General features: G+C 48.1%; 1 protein-coding gene across 1 annotated transcript; it reads left to right on the top strand.

The window, feature by feature from the left end:
• Positions 1 to 2,328: 2,328 nt before the first annotated feature.
• Positions 2,329 to 6,598, top strand: LOC148183184 (uncharacterized). Its single transcript, XM_088061930.1, has 3 exons — positions 2,329 to 2,380; positions 4,773 to 4,829; positions 5,277 to 6,598. The coding sequence occupies exons 1-3, from the start codon at positions 2,329 to 2,331 to the stop codon at positions 6,596 to 6,598; spliced, it is 1,431 nt and encodes a 476-aa protein (XP_087918056.1).
• The last annotated feature ends 11,553 nt before the right edge of the window (positions 6,599 to 18,151 follow it).

Below are 18,151 nucleotides of genomic sequence, written 5' to 3' on the forward strand. Positions count from 1 at the left end.
AATCCCCCTGTGTATCCCCTTTCTCCTACCCATGATCCCTCCCACCCACCGGTTCCCGCCCCCAACCCTTATCACAACCCCTTTGTTCCTCCTGACGTTCCACCCTGCACCACCCCCCAGCCCTGCCTGGCCCCACCCTATGGCCCTGTCCCCCGAGGCTGTAACCCTATCCCCTATCCCTCCGGCCCCAGTCCCGCGGGGAGGAGGAGCAGGGAGGGAGAGAGTTACACCCCTTGCTCCTGCAGAGGGGCAGCGGGAGGGGTGTCCCGGCCCTGCTGCCTGATGGGGGGGTGCCTGCTTACCGGGCCTGGAGTGGTGGGGCGCGGGCCCTCTCCCGGCTCCTGCGGGGGTGGGGCTGGGTCTCTCCACGGGCCCGGTGAGGGAATGGGAACCCTGGAGCCCGGCGTGGGGGGGGGGGCGCCCCCTGCCCAGCTCCTGGCGGGGGCGGGAACCGGGGGCTGGGCCGAGTGGGGGGTGAGGGGCGGGGCCCCTCCCAGTTCCCACGGTCCGGGGGGCGGGCCCGGGAATGAGCAGGGAGGTGAGGTTGCCTCACCACATTCCAAAGGCAGGTGTGGTTGTGCTGCTGCAATATGCCCTGATGGTCCCGGGGGACACCCTGGGGGATGGGAGGGTGGATCCCCTCAGCCTGCTCCCACTGTAGAGCCACATGGTGCCCCTGGGGGGTGGGGGAATGCAAGCCTTCCCGATATCCGGGCAGGACAAGCCTCTCCCCCCTGCCGGTTCAATGCAACTCCCGGGAATGGAGAACAAAATAGTTGTGACTCAGCTTTTTTCCCTACTGCTGCTCCGGTTACTTTTACTGGAACAAGACCACAGAATCGTACTTACAAACCGTTTTCATACCAAGACAAAAAGGAAATTTGCAAAGTACAAAGAGAATTTGGTCGTAATAGTGAAATATTTAAAAGCATTGTTAAAACAACACTAACCTCAAATGATTTAGTTCCTACAGATATTAAAGATCTTTTTAGGTGTTTGCTTACACCATCCGAATTTGAATTATGGGAAAACACATGGAAACGATTTCTGAAAAACATACTGGTGGAATCATTAAAAACTAATCACCAATATGTAGATTTATTAAATAATCCTATTACTTTAGAGCATTTATGTGGTGAAGGAGTATGGGAAAAACCTGAGGACCAAACTAGGGCATTGCCAAAGGCTGTGATAGATAAAATCACTACAGCTGCAGAAAAAGCTTTCACCCAGCTACCAACAGCTGACACTAAGGGCAGTTATATTAATGTAAAACAAATGCCTTTAGAAGGATTCCTGCAATTCTTAGACCGATTAAGAGAACAAGTCTCCCGTCAGGTAGAAGACCCCGTGGTACAGGCAGAGTTAGTCAAGGAACTTGCTCAGAGAAATGCTAATGAATCTTGCCGTAGAATTATTTTAGGTTTACCTATGGATCCCCCTCCAACCCTTGCACAGATGTCAGCAGCCTGTGCAAGGAAATCAGAGATGTTTTCGCAGGAAAAGAGACCTCCATGGACCACCCCAAGACCTGTTGCTGCAGTTTCATCTAAGACAAGGAGTGAACAGATGACGTCTGACCAGCAACAGCGAATTTGTTTTCAGTGCAGAAAACCAGGACATTTTGCAAAAACTGTCCTTTAAAACAACAGAAACACACGGATACCAGCTTGCCAAAAAACTTACATCACAGCGCTTATCCACTCAGCGTGCAGACATAAATGAAGTGGAAACTAATCTCTGTCCTTTAATAAAAAGGGCGGAGGGGGTGAAAAACTGCAAAAATATAATTGTGAAAAACGTTTGCCTAATAAGGTCTGGCAACCGCAAAAGCGATTCAGACTTGTAACTTCTAAAGCTTTTTGTTTCAGATCTGACCGCTGGACTGTCGTTGGAGTAGATTTGCAGGATAATTCACAAGACCTGGCTGGACTGGATAGTAGGTATTTTGTTATTGGAGACACAGCACACACACCAATAAAGATTGAGGTGGCTCCCATGACAATTATGGGAGACCTAACACACCTCATTCTCTTAGCTAGGTGCCCCCAACCACCTTTCTATGTAGATAAAGGGCAGGTAATAGCCCAGGTAATCCCTGTTCCAACAGAAGTCCCAGTAGATGACAAAGCACCAGGAGTCTACTGGGCAGAAGTAGTGGGTGAAGACAAGCCCATTATGGGGTGCAATTTAACACATAAATCAGAACATCTCCATGTAGAAGGGTTAATTGACACTGGGGCAGATGTGACCATCATACCAGAAAAGGTGTGGCCCTCACATTGGGAACTACAACCAGTGGCAGGGAAAATACAGGGTGTTGGAGGGATGAAACTGGCAAAAATTGCTAAAGATATCGTCCAGATCGAAGGTCCGGACGGTAGGATAGCTAGTGTCCGACCTTTTGTTATTGACTACAAGTGCCCCCTGTGGGGGAGAGATACCATGTCCCAGTGGGGGGTAAAACTAACAATCCCTGAGACACCTCAGGATTTTTGATAGAGGCCACTGTAGAGCGTCCTGACCAAAAATTATCTTGGCTAGATAATGATCCAATTTGGGTGAACCAGTGGCCTCTCAGCAAACAAAAACTTGGGGCGCTAGAAAAATTAGTGGAAGAAGAATTGGCTAAAGGACACATAGTAGAAACAACCAGCCCTTGGAATTCCCCGGTGTTTGTAATAAAATAGCCAGGGAAAGATAAATGGCGTCTCCTTCAAGATTTAAGAGAAATAAACAAAAAATACAGGACATGGGATCTCTCCAACCAGGAATGCCATCTCCAACCATGCTACCACAAGATTGGCTACTAGCAGTAGTAGATATTAAAGATTGCTTTTTTCAAATTCCCCTGCATCCAAAGGATGCACCAAGGTTTGCCTTTTCCATTCCCACAATTAACAGGGAAGCTCCAATGAAACGATACCACTGGACAGTTCTACCTCAGGGGATGAAAGCCAGCCCCTTCATCTGCCAGTGGTATGTGGGGTCTTTGCTGTCCTCAGTGTGTGCTGAAAAGAGAGAGGCTATCATTTTGCATTACATGGATGATACTTTAATATGCTGTCCCAATAACAACATACTGAAAGACACCCTTGACCTAGTGGTTAAAGTTTTAACCTCTGCTGGATTCCAATTGCAGGAAGACAAAGTTCAAAGGATGCCACCTTGGAAATACCTGGGCCTGGAAATTACTGCACGGACTGTTGTTCCACAAAAATTGGAAATTATTGGTAATCCTAAAACTCTAGCAGATCTCCATTCCCTATGCGGGTCACTAAACTGGGTCAGACCATGGCTAGGTCTCACAAATGAGGACCTGAGCCCCCTACTCAATTTATTGAAAGGGGAGAGAGAGTTACTGTCTCCCAGGGAGCTGACTCCAGAAGCAAAAACTGTAATTGAAAAGGCACAAAAGGCCTTGACAGAAAGACAGGCACACCGCTTCAAACCTGAGCTGCCTTTCAAATTTATTGTCCTGGGGAAATTGCCACACCTGCATGGGTTAATATTCCAATGGGCTGAGGGGCAGAGAGATGTACTCTTAATCATAGAGTGGGTCTTCCTCTCCCATCAAAAACCCAAAACTATCACCAAGCCACAAGAGCTGATGGCTCAGCTGATTCAAAAGGCCAGGGTAAGGCTGCGGGAACTGGCAGGTTGTGATTTTATGTGTATTCACCTCCCAGTCAGGCTCTCTGGAGAAGGCAAAAACTCCCCTGAGAGACTGACCAAAGAGATGTTTGAGCATCTGCTGCAGAGCAATGCTAACCTCCAGTTAGCTCTGGACAGCTATAGTGGGCAAATTTCAGTTCATGCACCATCACACAAATTGTTTCATGAGGAATTCCATCTCATTCCTTGTGAGAAAAGGAACCGGAGGCCACTCAAAGCTCTCACAGTGTTCACTGATGCATCTGGGACATCCCACAAGTCGGTGATGACTTGGAGAAATCCACAGACTCAGCTTTGGGAAGCTGATGTTGAGTTTGTAGAGGGGTCACCCCAGATAGCTGAACTGGCTGCGGCCGTGAGAGCCTTTGAAAAATTTTCAGAACCAATTAATTTAGTTACTGACTCAGCCTACGTAGCAGGAGTGGTGTCCAGAGCGGAACAGGCAGTTCTCAAGGACATTGAGAACGAGCATCTCTTTAGATTGCTTTCAAAACTGATTGATTTGGTTTCAAATCGAGAACAACCTTTCTATGTGATGCACATAAGATCGCACACCCCGTTGCCAGGTGAAATCGCTGAGGGGAACCGGAAGGCTGATTGCCTTGCTGCCCCAGCTGAAAAGGCACGTCTCCCTGATGTGTTTCAGCAGGCAAAAATAAGTCACCAGCAATACCATCAAAATGTGCCAGGACTGATTTGTCAGTTCCAGCTGACACGGGATCAGGCTAAAGCCATCGTGGCTACCTGTCCCAATTGTCAGCTCCAGGCAGTGCCATCATTAGGCATCGGGGTTAATCCCCGAGGCCTTAAGAGCTGTGAAGTGTGGCAAACAGATATCACTCACATTCCCAGTTTTGGCCACCTTAAGTATGTACATGTGAGTATTGATACATACTCAGGAGCGGTGTATGCCTCTGCTCATGCAGGAGAAAAGTCTGTGCATGCTAAACAACACTTAGTACAGGCCTTTTCTGTATTGGGAATCCCTAAAGAAATTAAAACAGATAATGGCCCAGCGTATCAATCCAAGGAGTTCCTGGAATTCGTCCAGCAGTGGGGAGTGGAACATAAAACTGGCATCCCCCACTCCCCCACAGGTCAGGCTGTAATCAAGCGTACACACCAGACGCTCAAACAAGTCCTAGCCTGGCAAGGTAGCGAGGCAGTGTGGATGTCTCCACAACAGAAACTCTGTAAAGCTCTGTTTACCATTAACTTCCTAAACTGTTCATTTGAAAACATGAATCCTCCTGTAACTCGGCATTTTAACAGTGGTGATCAGTTTAAATTGTCACAGCATCCACCGGTTTTAATCAGGGACCCTGAAACTTGGCAAACCAAGGGTCCCTATGAACTTGTCACCTGGGGGCGAGGTAATGCGTGTGTATCCACCCCTTCAGGCCCCCGATGGATTCCTCAGAAATGGGTAAAACCTTTTGTTCCAAAGAATCCAGCACCAGCAAGAAGAAAAGAGAAGCAAGTGGCTGTTGCTTCCAAGACGCCGCTGAAGAGAGCAAGAAGAAACCTCTCTAGCCTCTGACCTGCGTGCTGTAACTGTGAATATGTTTTAAAGAATGTCTGTTTCCTTTTTTTTTTTTTAGAAATAACCTACCTCTTACTCAAATCCATGATGAGCCTTAACCCTGCTGTCATCCTGCTCACACTGAGCAGCCTGACAGCAGCCTGGATCGTCCCACAGCCACGCCAGAACATCTGGGTGACCCTGGCACAAACACTCCAACAGGAAAACCTATGTCTATCGACTGCAGCAGCAAAAAATCCTATGTCTACCTGCCTGGTAGGAATTCCTTTGCAGCATGATGAATTCACACACAGCTTTAGTACACTGACTCCTGAAGCAGGTAATAAACTACACAGCACTCATGTAGAAGCAGAGTTGAGAAACCCCGTTGAAGAGTGGCTACCCCATTTTCCTAAGGCAACCCAGGAACCCCAGAAGTTAGAGCTGCTGGGTTCCTCCCCAGCATCATACTGTGTACACTTTAGGGTCAGTCCTCCAACTCATAAAGAAACATTCCACCATATAGTACAACATCGAGAAGAGTTCACAGCAAAAAGGTGGTGCCGTGTACTAAGCTACATCAAGGTGCACTCCTCAGCTCATACACATCCCAAAAGCCTCCCCAAAGGACTGTTCCTGATTTGTGGGGACCGTGCATGGGCAGGAATTCCATCCCGTCTCCTCGGAGGGCCGTGTACCATAGGGCGTCTATCACTGTTAGCGCCCAATCAAACATTAATTGGCGAGTGGACTCATAAAAACAATTTGACCAAAAAATTTCAAAAGAGAAGTGCTACAAAGTTAGATGAAAATTGTGACTCAGAGATTTTCCATTGGTCCAAATCAAAAAGAATTGCGGCATCCATTTTCCTTTCTTGGGTAGCTGCAGCCAAGGCCCTAGGTGAATTGGGACACCTAGAATGCTGGGTGGTAAAACAAGCAAATTTAACATCTAATGCCATAAGTGCCCTCCTAGAAGATGAGGAAATTACCAGGCAGGCAACACTTCAAAACCGAGCTGCAATAGACTTTCTCCTATTGCTCCACAGGCACGAGTGCCAGGAGTTCGAGGATCTCTGCTGTATGAACCTGACATCAAAAGCTCCTAACATCCATACCATGCTCCGAGAGATGAAAAGCATGATTGGACAAGTCAAGCAAGAAGCAAATGACTGGTTCAATGGACTGTTTAAAAACTGGGGACTCTCGGGGTGGTGGGCTTCAGTAGTGAAAACTATTCTGTCACTGCTAGTCATTGTTTTGCTAACGGTGTTAGTGTTTGGAGTGCTAAGCAAAATACTGTACAGAAGCATAATTAAGCTAATCTCAGCTACCTCAGATGTCAACCATATAGAGTTGGCAGACCGGAGTAACCCTCACCAGCCTGCAAATGGGAATTGATGGGCTACTTCAGGTCAGTAAGTCGTATAAGCTCGTTACCTTTCATTTAATTACATATATCAAAGTAGGGGCAGATGTGGTAGTGCATATTTCTGGGAGTTACTCAGTTTCTCTGTGAACCTCCTAGGCAGCTGTGAAGTGTTTTTCCCCTCTCCTCCCTGTCCCTGAAATGTTATCCCATTTGTTGGTGTTATATGTCCCCCAGCCCCTCTCTCGAGGTTTGAAAAAGCCCGGGAAGGAGAAACCCGGTCTCTTCTCTCCTCTGGAATCCAGCCAGAATAAACATCCTCCGTTAACTGGAGGGAGAAGCAGCACTTTTTGGTCTTTTTCTTGGTCATGAAGGATCTCCCTGAACCCCTCCATCGACAGAGCTAGCGTGGATTACTTCGAGGGGCTAAGGGAGGATCTCTTCGGAGTCATGAACAATCTTGCCCATGGCCTCACTGAGTCAGTAACAGAATATCAGCTTCCCACCTTCACCTCCAAAGTCTTTCAAAGTAGAGAATTTTGTCTTGCAAAGTTGACTGAGGCTTCAGACTCTCTCCTGGAGAGCAGCCTCCAGGGAAGGGGAGTCCAAAAGAATGCTCCTCAGCCATGGTGCAACTGAGAAGAAACAAAATTCAACTGCTTCTAATGAAAACACCAGAGATCCTTCTCCTGCCACAGCCTGCTGAGGAGCTGGCACTGTAGAGCTGTGCTGAAGCCCCAAGCCAGTGCTTCTGTTGTAGCCCCAGGAGCCAGCAGTGTTCCTGACTGAATCCTGGCTGAGGGGCTCTGACTGCAGTGCTCTGTGTGCGCTGCCCCCAGGGTGGCAGCAGGGACCTTAGGAGGCAGCACTCAGCCCCAGGGCATCGTGCAAGGCTATCTGCACTTTCATTTGGTAACTTCCCCAGGCAGCCTCTGAAACAGGAAAACAAAAGCAAAGCAATACTGGGTTTTCCCTGTTTCTTAGGGGAAGCATCACTGCAATTTAAAATAGAAGAGGGTAGATTCAGATTAGATTCTAGGGGGAATGTTTTTATAATGAAGGGGATGAAGCACTGGAAGGGTTTGCTCAGAGAAGCTGTTGTTGATCCAACCTTGAAAGTGTTCAAAGCCAATTTGATCTACCCAGAGATTAGGAAATTGCAGGGGATCTCAGGCTGTGCATGGCCTATGGTGCACATTGGGCTCCCTGCCCACTGATGCCAAATGCCTTCCTGCAGAGGCTGGGGAGAAGCTGCAGCCAGGCCAGGCTGGGAGACAGCCCTGCAGGCCGTGAAAGCAGCAGCAGGGCAGCGAGGCTGCCATGGATCCCTTCCTGCTGTGCCAGGCACAGCATGTCCAGATGTGCAGAGAAAGCCCCTGGCTGCTGAGTCTCAGGAGAAGGCTGAGGGAAATGCACCCACCTTGTGCTCCCTGCTGCATTTCCTTCAGCATTTTCTGCATGGTACTGGATGGCTCATGGGGTTTCTTGTGTCCTGTAGCTGTGTTCTTTCTCGCTGGGGAACCTTAGAGAAAAATATTTCAATTTCCCAGGAATGGATCCTACAAACCAGTGTTCAGCCTGTGGGGTCAGCAGGGACACACTACTCACCCCAGCGATGGGAGCTGGGCTTGTGTGCAGCATCCAGAAAAGGAGCTGGGAAAGTCCTCCCTGCAGACACACCTGTAACTCAGCAGCCACAGAAGCTTCTGTCATCTCTGCCAGCAGGACTTTTGGCCTCTGAGCTGGCCACTCTCCCTGGGGGAAAGGCCTTCATCTACCCTCAGCATCTCCCAGAGGCTCAGTCCTGGACATGAGTTGGGAAGCCAGATCACCTTCACCAAGGGGCTTGGCTGCAAAGGTAGGACTGAAGGGCTCCCATGGCTCTCTAGGAGATCCTCAGGCTCCCTGGGGCCAGCAAAGGAGCCGTGCCAGGCACAGCCCCGGGGCACAGCTCCAGGCCTGGCCCCTTCCCTCTCTGCTCCTCTCCATGGCTGCACAGAGCACATGGAAGGAGACACTGGCATTGCACACGGGAAGAAGATTGACAGCTAAATGCTCCTTCCTGCCACTGACAGCGATGCTGTGGGATTACTCAGGGCTCCAGAAGGGAGCAGGGCGAGGTTTCCACAATCCATCAACCTTCAGACTCTTAAGGGAAATGGCACGAGACTGAGCTCTTGCCACATTGACTCTGATTATTCTGTGCGGAAGGGGACATTGAGAACTTGCCTCCAGCATTCTCCATGGACCTCAAACCGTCATGTGCCAGGGCTTTCTGATAATCCACGTTCTGTTCCCAATCTAGAAGGGATCACAGATCCGAACCATTTATTTTTCCATGGTGCCCACAGCGGAGTTGTGTCCGCCTTTTTCTGGCAGGAAAGGGATGCGGGCAAAGCGGGCAGGTGCCACCCTGATGGATCCATTTGTCAGCCAAGCCTGAGCACCCCCAGTGTTTCTGGTTTCTTAACTAATTTCTCCCTGGCTCCTCTCTAACACGAGCAAGACAAGAGCACGGCACAGTCCAGTGTCATGGTTTTAAACCAGTAACTAAAAAATTACTTATTTCTTGCTGTGAGATATGGATTAAAACAAGAGCAAAACAGGCTCAAAACTTAAAAGGAATAAAGACAGTTTATTAACAAACTACAAGAACAAGAACACCAGAACAAACTTCCAGAAAACCCTTTTATCCCCCACTATTTGACCATTTCTTTGTACACATGACAACATAGAGACAAAAAACTTTAGAACTTTGGTGGTCAAAAACAGTCTCAAATTCTTGCTACAGTCTTTTCATCAGTCTTTGTAGAGAAACTGAAGTCTCTTTCTGCTAACTTACGGAGTTTTTCACAAGGAAACTATTTCTGTTATAGTTTCTATCGCTCTGATGTCAGCTGCCCAGAAATCTGTCATCAGATTTTCTCCTCCCATTTCACATCACTCTGAGGTGTGTATGGGTCAATGAGTCTAGGGATGTCATTTTAAGGATGAGTTATTCAAAGGCAAAAGTTCTCTTCATCTGTCTCTGTGAGTTTTCCTGGAAAGCAGTTTTCTCTTTGCCCCCAAGGCTTCAAAATCTTCACTCTACCCAGTTCCAGCAACTCACAGTATCACAAGTACTCTCTCTTTTTCTCAAAAGTCCACACTTTGAACACTCTATTCCTCCCATTACTCTGTCATGAATTAAAGGAGTCTTTTTAAACTACTATTATCCATCTCCATAGCTTTAACAGAAAGATATTTCAGCTGTAGAGCATCTCCTTATTCTCTCTCTCCTATTTAAAACCTAACTCTTTTCCTCACTGTTTTTGGTGGTTCTATGATGTCTTCTTCATGTTGATTGTGTCTCTCCTTCTCTATCTTTCTGGGAAAAAGGAGTAATCTGTACGTTTATCCAGGTAGTAAAAGAATTAAAAGCTTTACAAAAGCTGCAAGAGTTCATAGTGACAGGTTTCAGTCCAGCAGCAGAAAACCAAACCAGGCTGACAGCTCTGCTTTCCTTTCCTCCCCCCCCTCCCCCTTTCGTCCTCTGCGGCCTTGTTCGGCCGAGGGAGAGGGGGGGGGGAAATGGAGGAGGCTACCACAGAGCCTTGTTACCTTCTCAAAAGTCGGAAACAAAAGAGGACAAGAGAACTCTGACTGTACTTCTTAAGGGGGTGTTCACAGGTTGAATTCACTTTTTAATGGTCAAAATTGCTGTCAATTTTAGAAATGACTGATAATTGGTCAGGAGAAAAAACTCCCATCAGCCACCAGCAGTTTCAACTTCCTTAGCTCTCAAAACCACCTTAAAGGTAAAGCTACCCCATGACATCCAGTTTGACAGGTAAGGCTTGTGAACAACTGAGTGATTCCACTAAATTAAAAACCCAGTGTGCTTGAAAGCCGATCTTCTGTTTGCTCAGGCCTCCTCACCTCTGTAGATGAGGTGACTTTATGCTGTTGCTATGTGGGTTTTAAGAGGTCTGTGATACAGATGAGGAAGTTTAAATTCTTTCCAATGAGCTGCCCAAAGCAGTGACTTTAGTCTCTCTTTGGCTGGGAAGTAACACCCCGGCCTTGTTGAACACAGGCAGCAGCACAAGCAGGGCTCCTCCAGCAGCAGGGACACGCCACAAGCCAGGAGAGGACTGTGGCACCAGAGGGGACCATGGCACCAGAGGGGACTGTGGCACCAGCCGTGCCCAAGGTCTGAACAGGGTGGCAAAGTCAAGTGGTGCTACCAGGCTGCAAGAACAGCCCAGGCAAGGCGTGGTGAGGAGCCAACTCTGGGGGCTGTCCAAGGAGTCCTGTCAAGAACAAATGGTTCTAATATTCTCTCTGGGACAAAAAAGGAGCAGCCCCTTGAGTGAACTGGTGCTAATAAATATTTGCTGACATGTGGTGAGGTTTCTCTGCAAATGGGCTTTGATGGGAAATTTCTGACCACATTTGGTTTTGCTTTTCAAGTCCAGCACCTGAGTAGCTTTGGTGAGGAATGGAGAATTATTTGCAGCTCAGTATTTTCTCTGTACATGTAAGGAGAAGCCTTACATTTTAGCACAGGAGAAAGGTAAAGGAAAGGTTTAAAAGCTTTCCCCTCCTGAAGTGACACTCTTTCCGAGGAGTCTGTGAGGAGAATTCCCCTCAGCCACTGCCAGGCTGTGTTTGCCTCCTCTTCAGGCTCAGGATTCTGGGAGTTCCACGAGCCTCAGCTGCCACTGTATTTTCCTCTGAATGTTTCTTGTTGGGCAGTACACAGGGACAATATTTTGTGCTAGATTCTCCTCTGGGCTTTGAGGTGAATCTCAGTAATTCTGTTAATTTGCATGTCCAGATGAACATTTTGTAGATAGGAAGGAAAAGGGAAATGGAAAATGCTCAAAATTCGAGTGGCCCAACTGTTATAAACAAAAAACAACATTCAAATGATATGTTTGTTTACCCATGTTGCTGTTCCAATCCCGGTTTTTGTCCCTGGTTAAGGTGCTTGGTGTTGTCAGCTCAAAAGGTTCATTGTTAAAAGTTTTTTTTACTCATTTGTCATTTGTACCCCTCTTGTTCTCTTCCAACTCGTCCAGTAGTTTGGTCGCTGCTCCCCAGAATACACTTCCTCATTCTCCTTAAGGACTTGCACACGTGTGTATATTAAAATCATCATTCACAGGTGGTAACCTGTGAATAAAGACAGTCCTGGACAACAGGCCACTCTCAGAGAACACCTAGAAACCACCCTGTGGAGGCAGCAAGGACCCGAGGAGGCTGGATATGCTGGTCTCAGCCCAATGAACTGGTCTCCATGACCTAAGAAGCACGAGTGGGAAGACTCCCCTGGACTATCGAGCCAAAATGGACGTCTCTGAACAATCCCTGCAAGGATAGAAACTCCAGTCCTGCCGATGGCTAATGATGACAGGCCTGTGTGATCCTCCTCCTGGACGTCAACCATTGGGAGCAGCAAAGGTGGCGCGCACCCCGAGCCCCCACCTCTAGGCCCTTTCTTCTTTAATAAAGACTTGGAAACAGGAGCAGAAGGTCTCCTAGCCCGTCATTTACGTCACAACCACACTAAAAGTGAAATCTAAACTGAAGAACTTTTTTTCGCCTAGTAGGTGGGGTAAAACATGCAGAGTTATAAAGTTTTTTGAAGAGATTCAGCCAGCACCCAGCTGTATGAAAATCAAAAGAGCAAAGGAGGAGACAGGGCATGGGAAGAATGTTCAGCCCTTCCTGCTGAAGGGAAAACAGCTGGAAAACTGCTTCTGGTTCTTACCCATAGGCAACAGGTGTTATTTCTAGCCAAGAGCAGATGCCCCAAGCTGTTGGTGGCCCAAGGCCTGCCATGGCCCACTTTTAGTCCTAGCTGAACCAGGGCGGCCGGCTCGGGAGGGGAGGAGGTGGGGGGATCCCAGTCGGGCCAGGGTATCATGGGGGAGGCAGGGAGAGCTGGTGCTCTGCTTTCCAGGGTGACTCCTGCTTCTGAGGCCATGTCTGAGAGCTGCCAAACCACACGGTCTCTGGGCTTCCTGGGGACAAGGGAGAGTTGCACATTCTTGGCCAGGATGCTGGAGCTGCAGAGGTGTTCCTGCAGAAAGTAGAGGTGGCTGAGGCCCCCAGCTGCCACTGGCACACAGGGCCCCTCCTGCACAGCAGGGCCCAGAGCGGCCAAGGCTCCCCAGCACGGCTGCAGCTGCTGGCACAGCTTGGCCCAGCTGGAGAGCTGCCCCTCAAGGCCCCGGCGGGCAGGGGATGGCTCTGGGCAGGGTCCCTGGCCAGGAGCAGGCCCCAGAGCATGTCTGCCCTTCAAGGGCAATCTCGTCCCTGATCTTTCTCCTGCTCACCTGGCTGGGATATTGCTGAGTAAATGCACTGACTTTGAACAAAAGACCTTTCAGTGGAGCCAGGAGTTGGGATCTTTCAGAAAAGCTGTCATTAATCTCTCCACAGCAGAATTATGCATCAGGTTTATCCCTGTGCTCTCAACTTGCACTTCGCTGCTTTCCTCCCCCTCCCCGTGTTCCCTGCCTGCTTTGCTCTTTGGTTTGGGGCTTTTTGTTCATCATGACTTACAGTTTCTAATGAATGCTTCAAATTCATTCAAAAACAAGAAACTTGAAAACTAAGTAAGTATAAAGCTCTTGTGGTAAATACTATGCAGGATACCAATGATCTGAGCTTTGATTTTGTATCAAAACTGCATCATTAAAGATGTGAGACCCTTAGAGGTTAGACCTGTACTGTTCATAAGATTGAGGAACTGTCAATCCATAAGGCTTGGCACTTGCTTTCAAGAACTAAAAACCATTTGTGCTTAGATTGTACTTCTCCAGCCTTACCAGGAAAGGCCCTGCTTCTGGCAAGCAGCAGTATTTTGCATTCAGCAAGTATTTTCTCCTAGTTAGGGCGTACCTTGCTTATAATCCAAATTACCTCTCTATCAAATGGTGTCGATTTTAGAAGTGAAAATTATTCGTGCTGGAAAGGCAGCATTTATTCCTTCCCATTCCAAGCAGAGGGAGCTTGCCTGTGGCAGGTTCCCAGGGACCAGCTAAATAAATGGATCTGCTTCCTGAGCAAGCATGACTCACGGAACAGAAATCACCAGCAAGTAATTGATGCTTTACTACCTCATGTCCTCAAGCCAAGCCTTTAATTCTATTAATCCACATTTATCGTTCATTACATCCAGGAAATAAACAGCAAATAACCCTGAAACAGAGTCATTACCCCACGGGCAGAGCCTAGAGAACACCCTGAGTTCCCCAGTTTGTCTGGGCAGCGCCTGCAAGGCAGAGCTGAATTCCACCCGTCTCTAAAGGCTCTGGAGAGCAGAACGGGGAGAAGGAGCAGCTCTGCCCTGTTACCGTCAGAAAGGAGCTGTCAAAGCATCGCTTCCTTTCCTCCCTCGCCAGCCTCTTTCTGCCCGGGGACGGCAGCTCAGATCAAAGCGGGCGGGGGAGGGCTGCAGCTGCACACAACAAAGGCGGCGAGCGCCGATGGGCAGCGGCAGGCAGGCAGGGCAGCTCAGCACCACGGCACCACGCCGGGAGCGGGACACACCTCGGGAGAGGGGGACACACCTCGGGAGAGGGGGACACACCTCGGGAGAGGGGGACACACCTCGGGAGAGGGACACACCTCGGGAGAGGGGGACACACCTTGGGAGAGGGGGACACACCTCGGGAGTGTTATAAATGCAATGGCAAAAATAGGGTTAATATAAAAAGCGATTTATTATAAAACAATTTCAATCACAAACAATGAGAGAAAAAACCACAATAAATCAGCGCAGCGCTGGGTGGACAGGGAGACGTCTATACCCAGAGGTACAGATTTACCCAAATCCACGAAGGAGGGTAGACTGTCCGGGGTTTTTATAGGGATTTTGTGTCCTGAGGCCAAAACTCCGAGCAGTTACTGTTCAACAAAGAGTTTAGATGGCTGGTTGAATGAATTTCCTGGAACCGTGGAACTGAATCAATAGACGACTGGGCAGAGTCCGTTCGCATGTGAAAGGTTCTGAGTGCTTCTTGATTGTATCTTCGGTTGGGCTCTCAGGGTGAAGTATCCAAGTCCGGTGCAGTGTGGAGTCAATGGGCATCCCGGCCTGGCTCCTTTCTTTGATTAACCTAATTGTCCGTGTCCTGCTCTTTCTTTCAGGCTGATGAACGTCGCCTAGGGTCGTTACCGCCTGAATGGGTAGTTGCTGCTGGGTTTGGGGGAAATTCTTAGGCCACACTATATTTTATATAATTTTTACATCGTTACAAATACAGTTATATACTTATTTATTCTTTCACAAATTTTTATCCAAGGTTATGTTTATCACAGGAGAGAGGGACACACCCCGGGAGAGAGGGACACACCTCGGGAGAGGGGGACACACACACCTCGGGAGAGGGGGACACACCTCGGGAGAGGGGGACACACCTCGGGAGAGAGGGACACATCTCGGGAGAGGGACACACACATCTCGGGAGAGAGGGACACACCTCGGGAGAGGGACACACCTCCGGAGCAGCCTGAGCCCAGATCCGCCTCACAGCTGTTATAAATTTGTATTGTGATATTGGCTTTCGCAGATGAATATTCTATGTTAAATACTTTTTAGCTATGTATGTACTTTTTTCTTGCTAACAAGTCTTAAGCTTAAAAGAATTTCCTAGGTACAAGGCAAGGAAACCCCAGAGGGCAAGGACAGTGGGGCCCAAACTCTTATCAAGAGAACAATAGAAGCCAAACTGTTATCAGCGGAAGATATGAAACCCATCTGTCCTCAGGGGAAGGATGATGGCCCCGGACTGTTATCTGCCCTGACCATTTGCAAAAAGAAAGGAAACCAAACTCCAGAAAAATGCTGACCAGCAAGAATAATGATGACCAGCAAAAAATATATGATGACCAGCAGAAAATAAAACTGTGAAAAGCATGATCCAAGAAGGCGGAACCAGGGAGGGGACATGCTTGAATATGCATTAACCCCTCACAGCAAGGAGGGGATAAAAAGGAGATCCCTGAGATACCAGGTGTGCTCTTGGCAGTGCGCCAAGGCACCCGGCCGTTTTAACCCTTTGCTTTATTTCTTATGTCTCCTAATTGTCTTTTATTTATATTAAATTCTTTTTATAATTTATTAAGTGAATCTCGTTTTTAAGAATTTTGGGGGCTCTTTCTGGGATAAGCACCTCACCTCTAGGACCACCGGAGATCCAGAACGGGGAAACAGGCGTGCCCCTGCTGAGTTCAGCAGACCCCGCTCCGTTTCTCCTAGCATGAGCCAAGCGGCTGCAGGTCAAAACCCCGAGGACAAGAAGGAGAGGAATAAAGCAAAGGAAAGGGGAAAAGGCTCCCTAAAAACCGCGGTATTTTTGCTCCATAATTCTTGTGCACGAAGACCCAAAGAAGAAGACGGATTGTAAGCAATCTTTGGGGGAGCGGGAAGCGGGGGTTGCAAGATACCCCCGGGGTTACTGGGACTGGGTCTCAGGGGAGGGGTTAGCCCCTCGGGAAAGGGAGCCCAAGGTTTTCCTGGCACAATCCACTGGGAAAACAGAGTAAAATGTGGATTCTCTAAAACTTTGTCAAGTTGAGGATTAAATCCAAGAAATTTGGACTTAAAACTGCCAAATTGAGGAATAATCCAAGAAACTTGAGATATTTGACATATTACAGTGCCCATGGGCGTATATTAACAAGTAACTGGGAAGTAAAGAGCACCTTATTGTCTTGCTGTGACTGGGTGGAGTTGAATGAACAGATGTGAGAATGCATAAATAGGTGTGATTGTTGCGTTAAAGTTTGTTTGGTTTTTTTTTTGGAATTGTGTTGCTAAAGAGGAAAGGTTTCCTGTGCTGTGCTGGAGTAAGAGTGAACACGGGTCGATGTTTCCACAGGGACTGGATCACGGTGGGGACACATGGAGTGATTCGCTTCCTCCCTGCGAGCTCCTGTCATGGAGCCCCGGGAGGGGGGCAAACCAGAACTGGGGCTTGTAGCCCAGGAGCCACGGGGGTGCTGTAACAAATCTGTTCTCAGCGGGTCTGGTCTCAGAGCAAAGCCAAGGTTATCTTTAGTGGAGATCTTCCCTCCGCGCCTTTCCTCCCCCCTCCCCGGGCAACAAGAGCTGCTTGCGGGGGAGGGATCGCTTTGGTGAGCTGGTATGTGATTCAGCGTTTGAAGTTGTTTGTTTTTTGGTTTTTTTAGAAGATTTTTTTTGCCCCACTGTGGCGGCGGTGAAAGGTTTTCCTGGGAGATCGTGCTCCCAGGGCTACTCCCTGCAGAGCTATTGGGACGGAGAGGCGGTTCAGCCTCAGGAGTGCAAGGGAACTCCTGGAGCTCCGGCCGGCGGTGAGTCGGGCCAAACCCTGGTAAGATCAGGCACGGAGGATGCCCTGAGGGGATGAATTCAGCTCATCCCTTTTCAGTAAAGTGAGGGCAGGGGGCCGTCTAAGTCTTGGTGCCCCTGGATTGTTTAAACTTATTTTGGAGCTCTCAAGCCGCAGAGCTGTGTTTAGGTGGCTGCCAGCAGGCTGGATTGAACCAGAGATGCTGGTTTGGGTTCCCTGCTCCAGGCACAGGGGGATCAGAGGAGCTCTCAGTGACTCCTGGAACCTCCTGAAGCTGTGAAACAGGCCGGGAACATGCCCAATGGTGAGAGAGCCAGGCGAGTCCCTCTGGGACCCAGGTTTTCTATGCTGGGGTCTTATGAGACCTTAGGCACATTAAGTTCTGTGATTCCGAGAGTAAGGACTGGTGTCAAACTGTCTCAGAGAGCTTTTTCTTAGCCAGATGTGTGAGTGAGATATGGAGCAGTACTGGCGTATGGTATCAGCTCCAAACCAAGGGAGCTGCAAGTTGCAAGCCTTTGTTTTACCGGGTTCTGAGAGAATTCCGTGTATGATGGTGCTGTAAGCTTCTGCAGCAGTAAGCTGTGTCGGTAATTAAAATTTGAGATTTCAGGAAGAGCAGAGAAGCTTTAGAGAGAAGCTTAGAAAAATTCCAAGAAATGCATCCTGGGAGAAAGTGGAAAAAGAAGTAAGCTCTGTTTGTTTTTTTTCTTGAGTGACTGCAATATTTATTTTGTAGAGAAACAAACCCATTTCTTAGTATGCCTTCTAATTTCTTTACTTTAGTGAATATCGTAAAATTTTGTAGTTAATTTTAATTTTAAAGGCAAGTTACAGTAATTTGCATAGTAGTCACTTCTTAAGGTGAAAACTTATCAGGTTGTCAATAAGTGTGAGAGCTGTTAGCCCTAATGTTGTTTGTGTCCCGTGCTCATGGGCGCAGCCCATGGTTCTTAACAGCAGAACCTGGTACCAGCCAAAAGCAAAATCCTGTGGATTGTTGTAAATCTTTTTAACTGCTGCTGAAAATTATGTTATCTCTCTTTTCACAATATGAAATGCTGATCATCTCTCTGATGATTTCTAAAAAGAGTTATTGTGATGGTGTGTTTAAGCGAAGATCAGGCTCAGAACTGCCATGATTTCTTGTTCTTTTGAATTTGCCAAGAAAGTGCACAGGTCTCTAGGAGTGCTTGTGTTGTTTTGCAGCTGTGCTTATTACAGAAGCAGAAGTGGACCCAGTTAAAAGATTAGAAT

Source organism: Pseudopodoces humilis, chromosome 13, assembly GCF_049639895.1.
Source record: "Pseudopodoces humilis isolate 2021_Gansu_Grassland_sample_001 chromosome 13, ASM4963989v1, whole genome shotgun sequence".
Classification (NCBI taxonomy): Eukaryota; Metazoa; Chordata; class Aves; order Passeriformes; family Paridae; genus Pseudopodoces; species Pseudopodoces humilis.

What these genes read in the sequence shown, in the direction of transcription:
- LOC148183184 (XM_088061930.1), top strand. Translation starts at nt 2,329, where the DNA reads ATGAAACTGGCAAAAATTGCTAAAGATATCGTCCAGATCGAAGGTCCG. An exon ending in CCAGATCGAAGGTCCGGACG is followed by an intron (nt 2,381 to 4,772) that starts GTAGGATAGCTA and finishes ACTCCCCCACAG; the next exon opens with GTCAGGCTGTAATCAAGCGT. An exon ending in ACAAGTCCTAGCCTGGCAAG is followed by an intron (nt 4,830 to 5,276) that starts GTAGCGAGGCAG and finishes TTTTTTTTTTAG; the next exon opens with AAATAACCTACCTCTTACTC.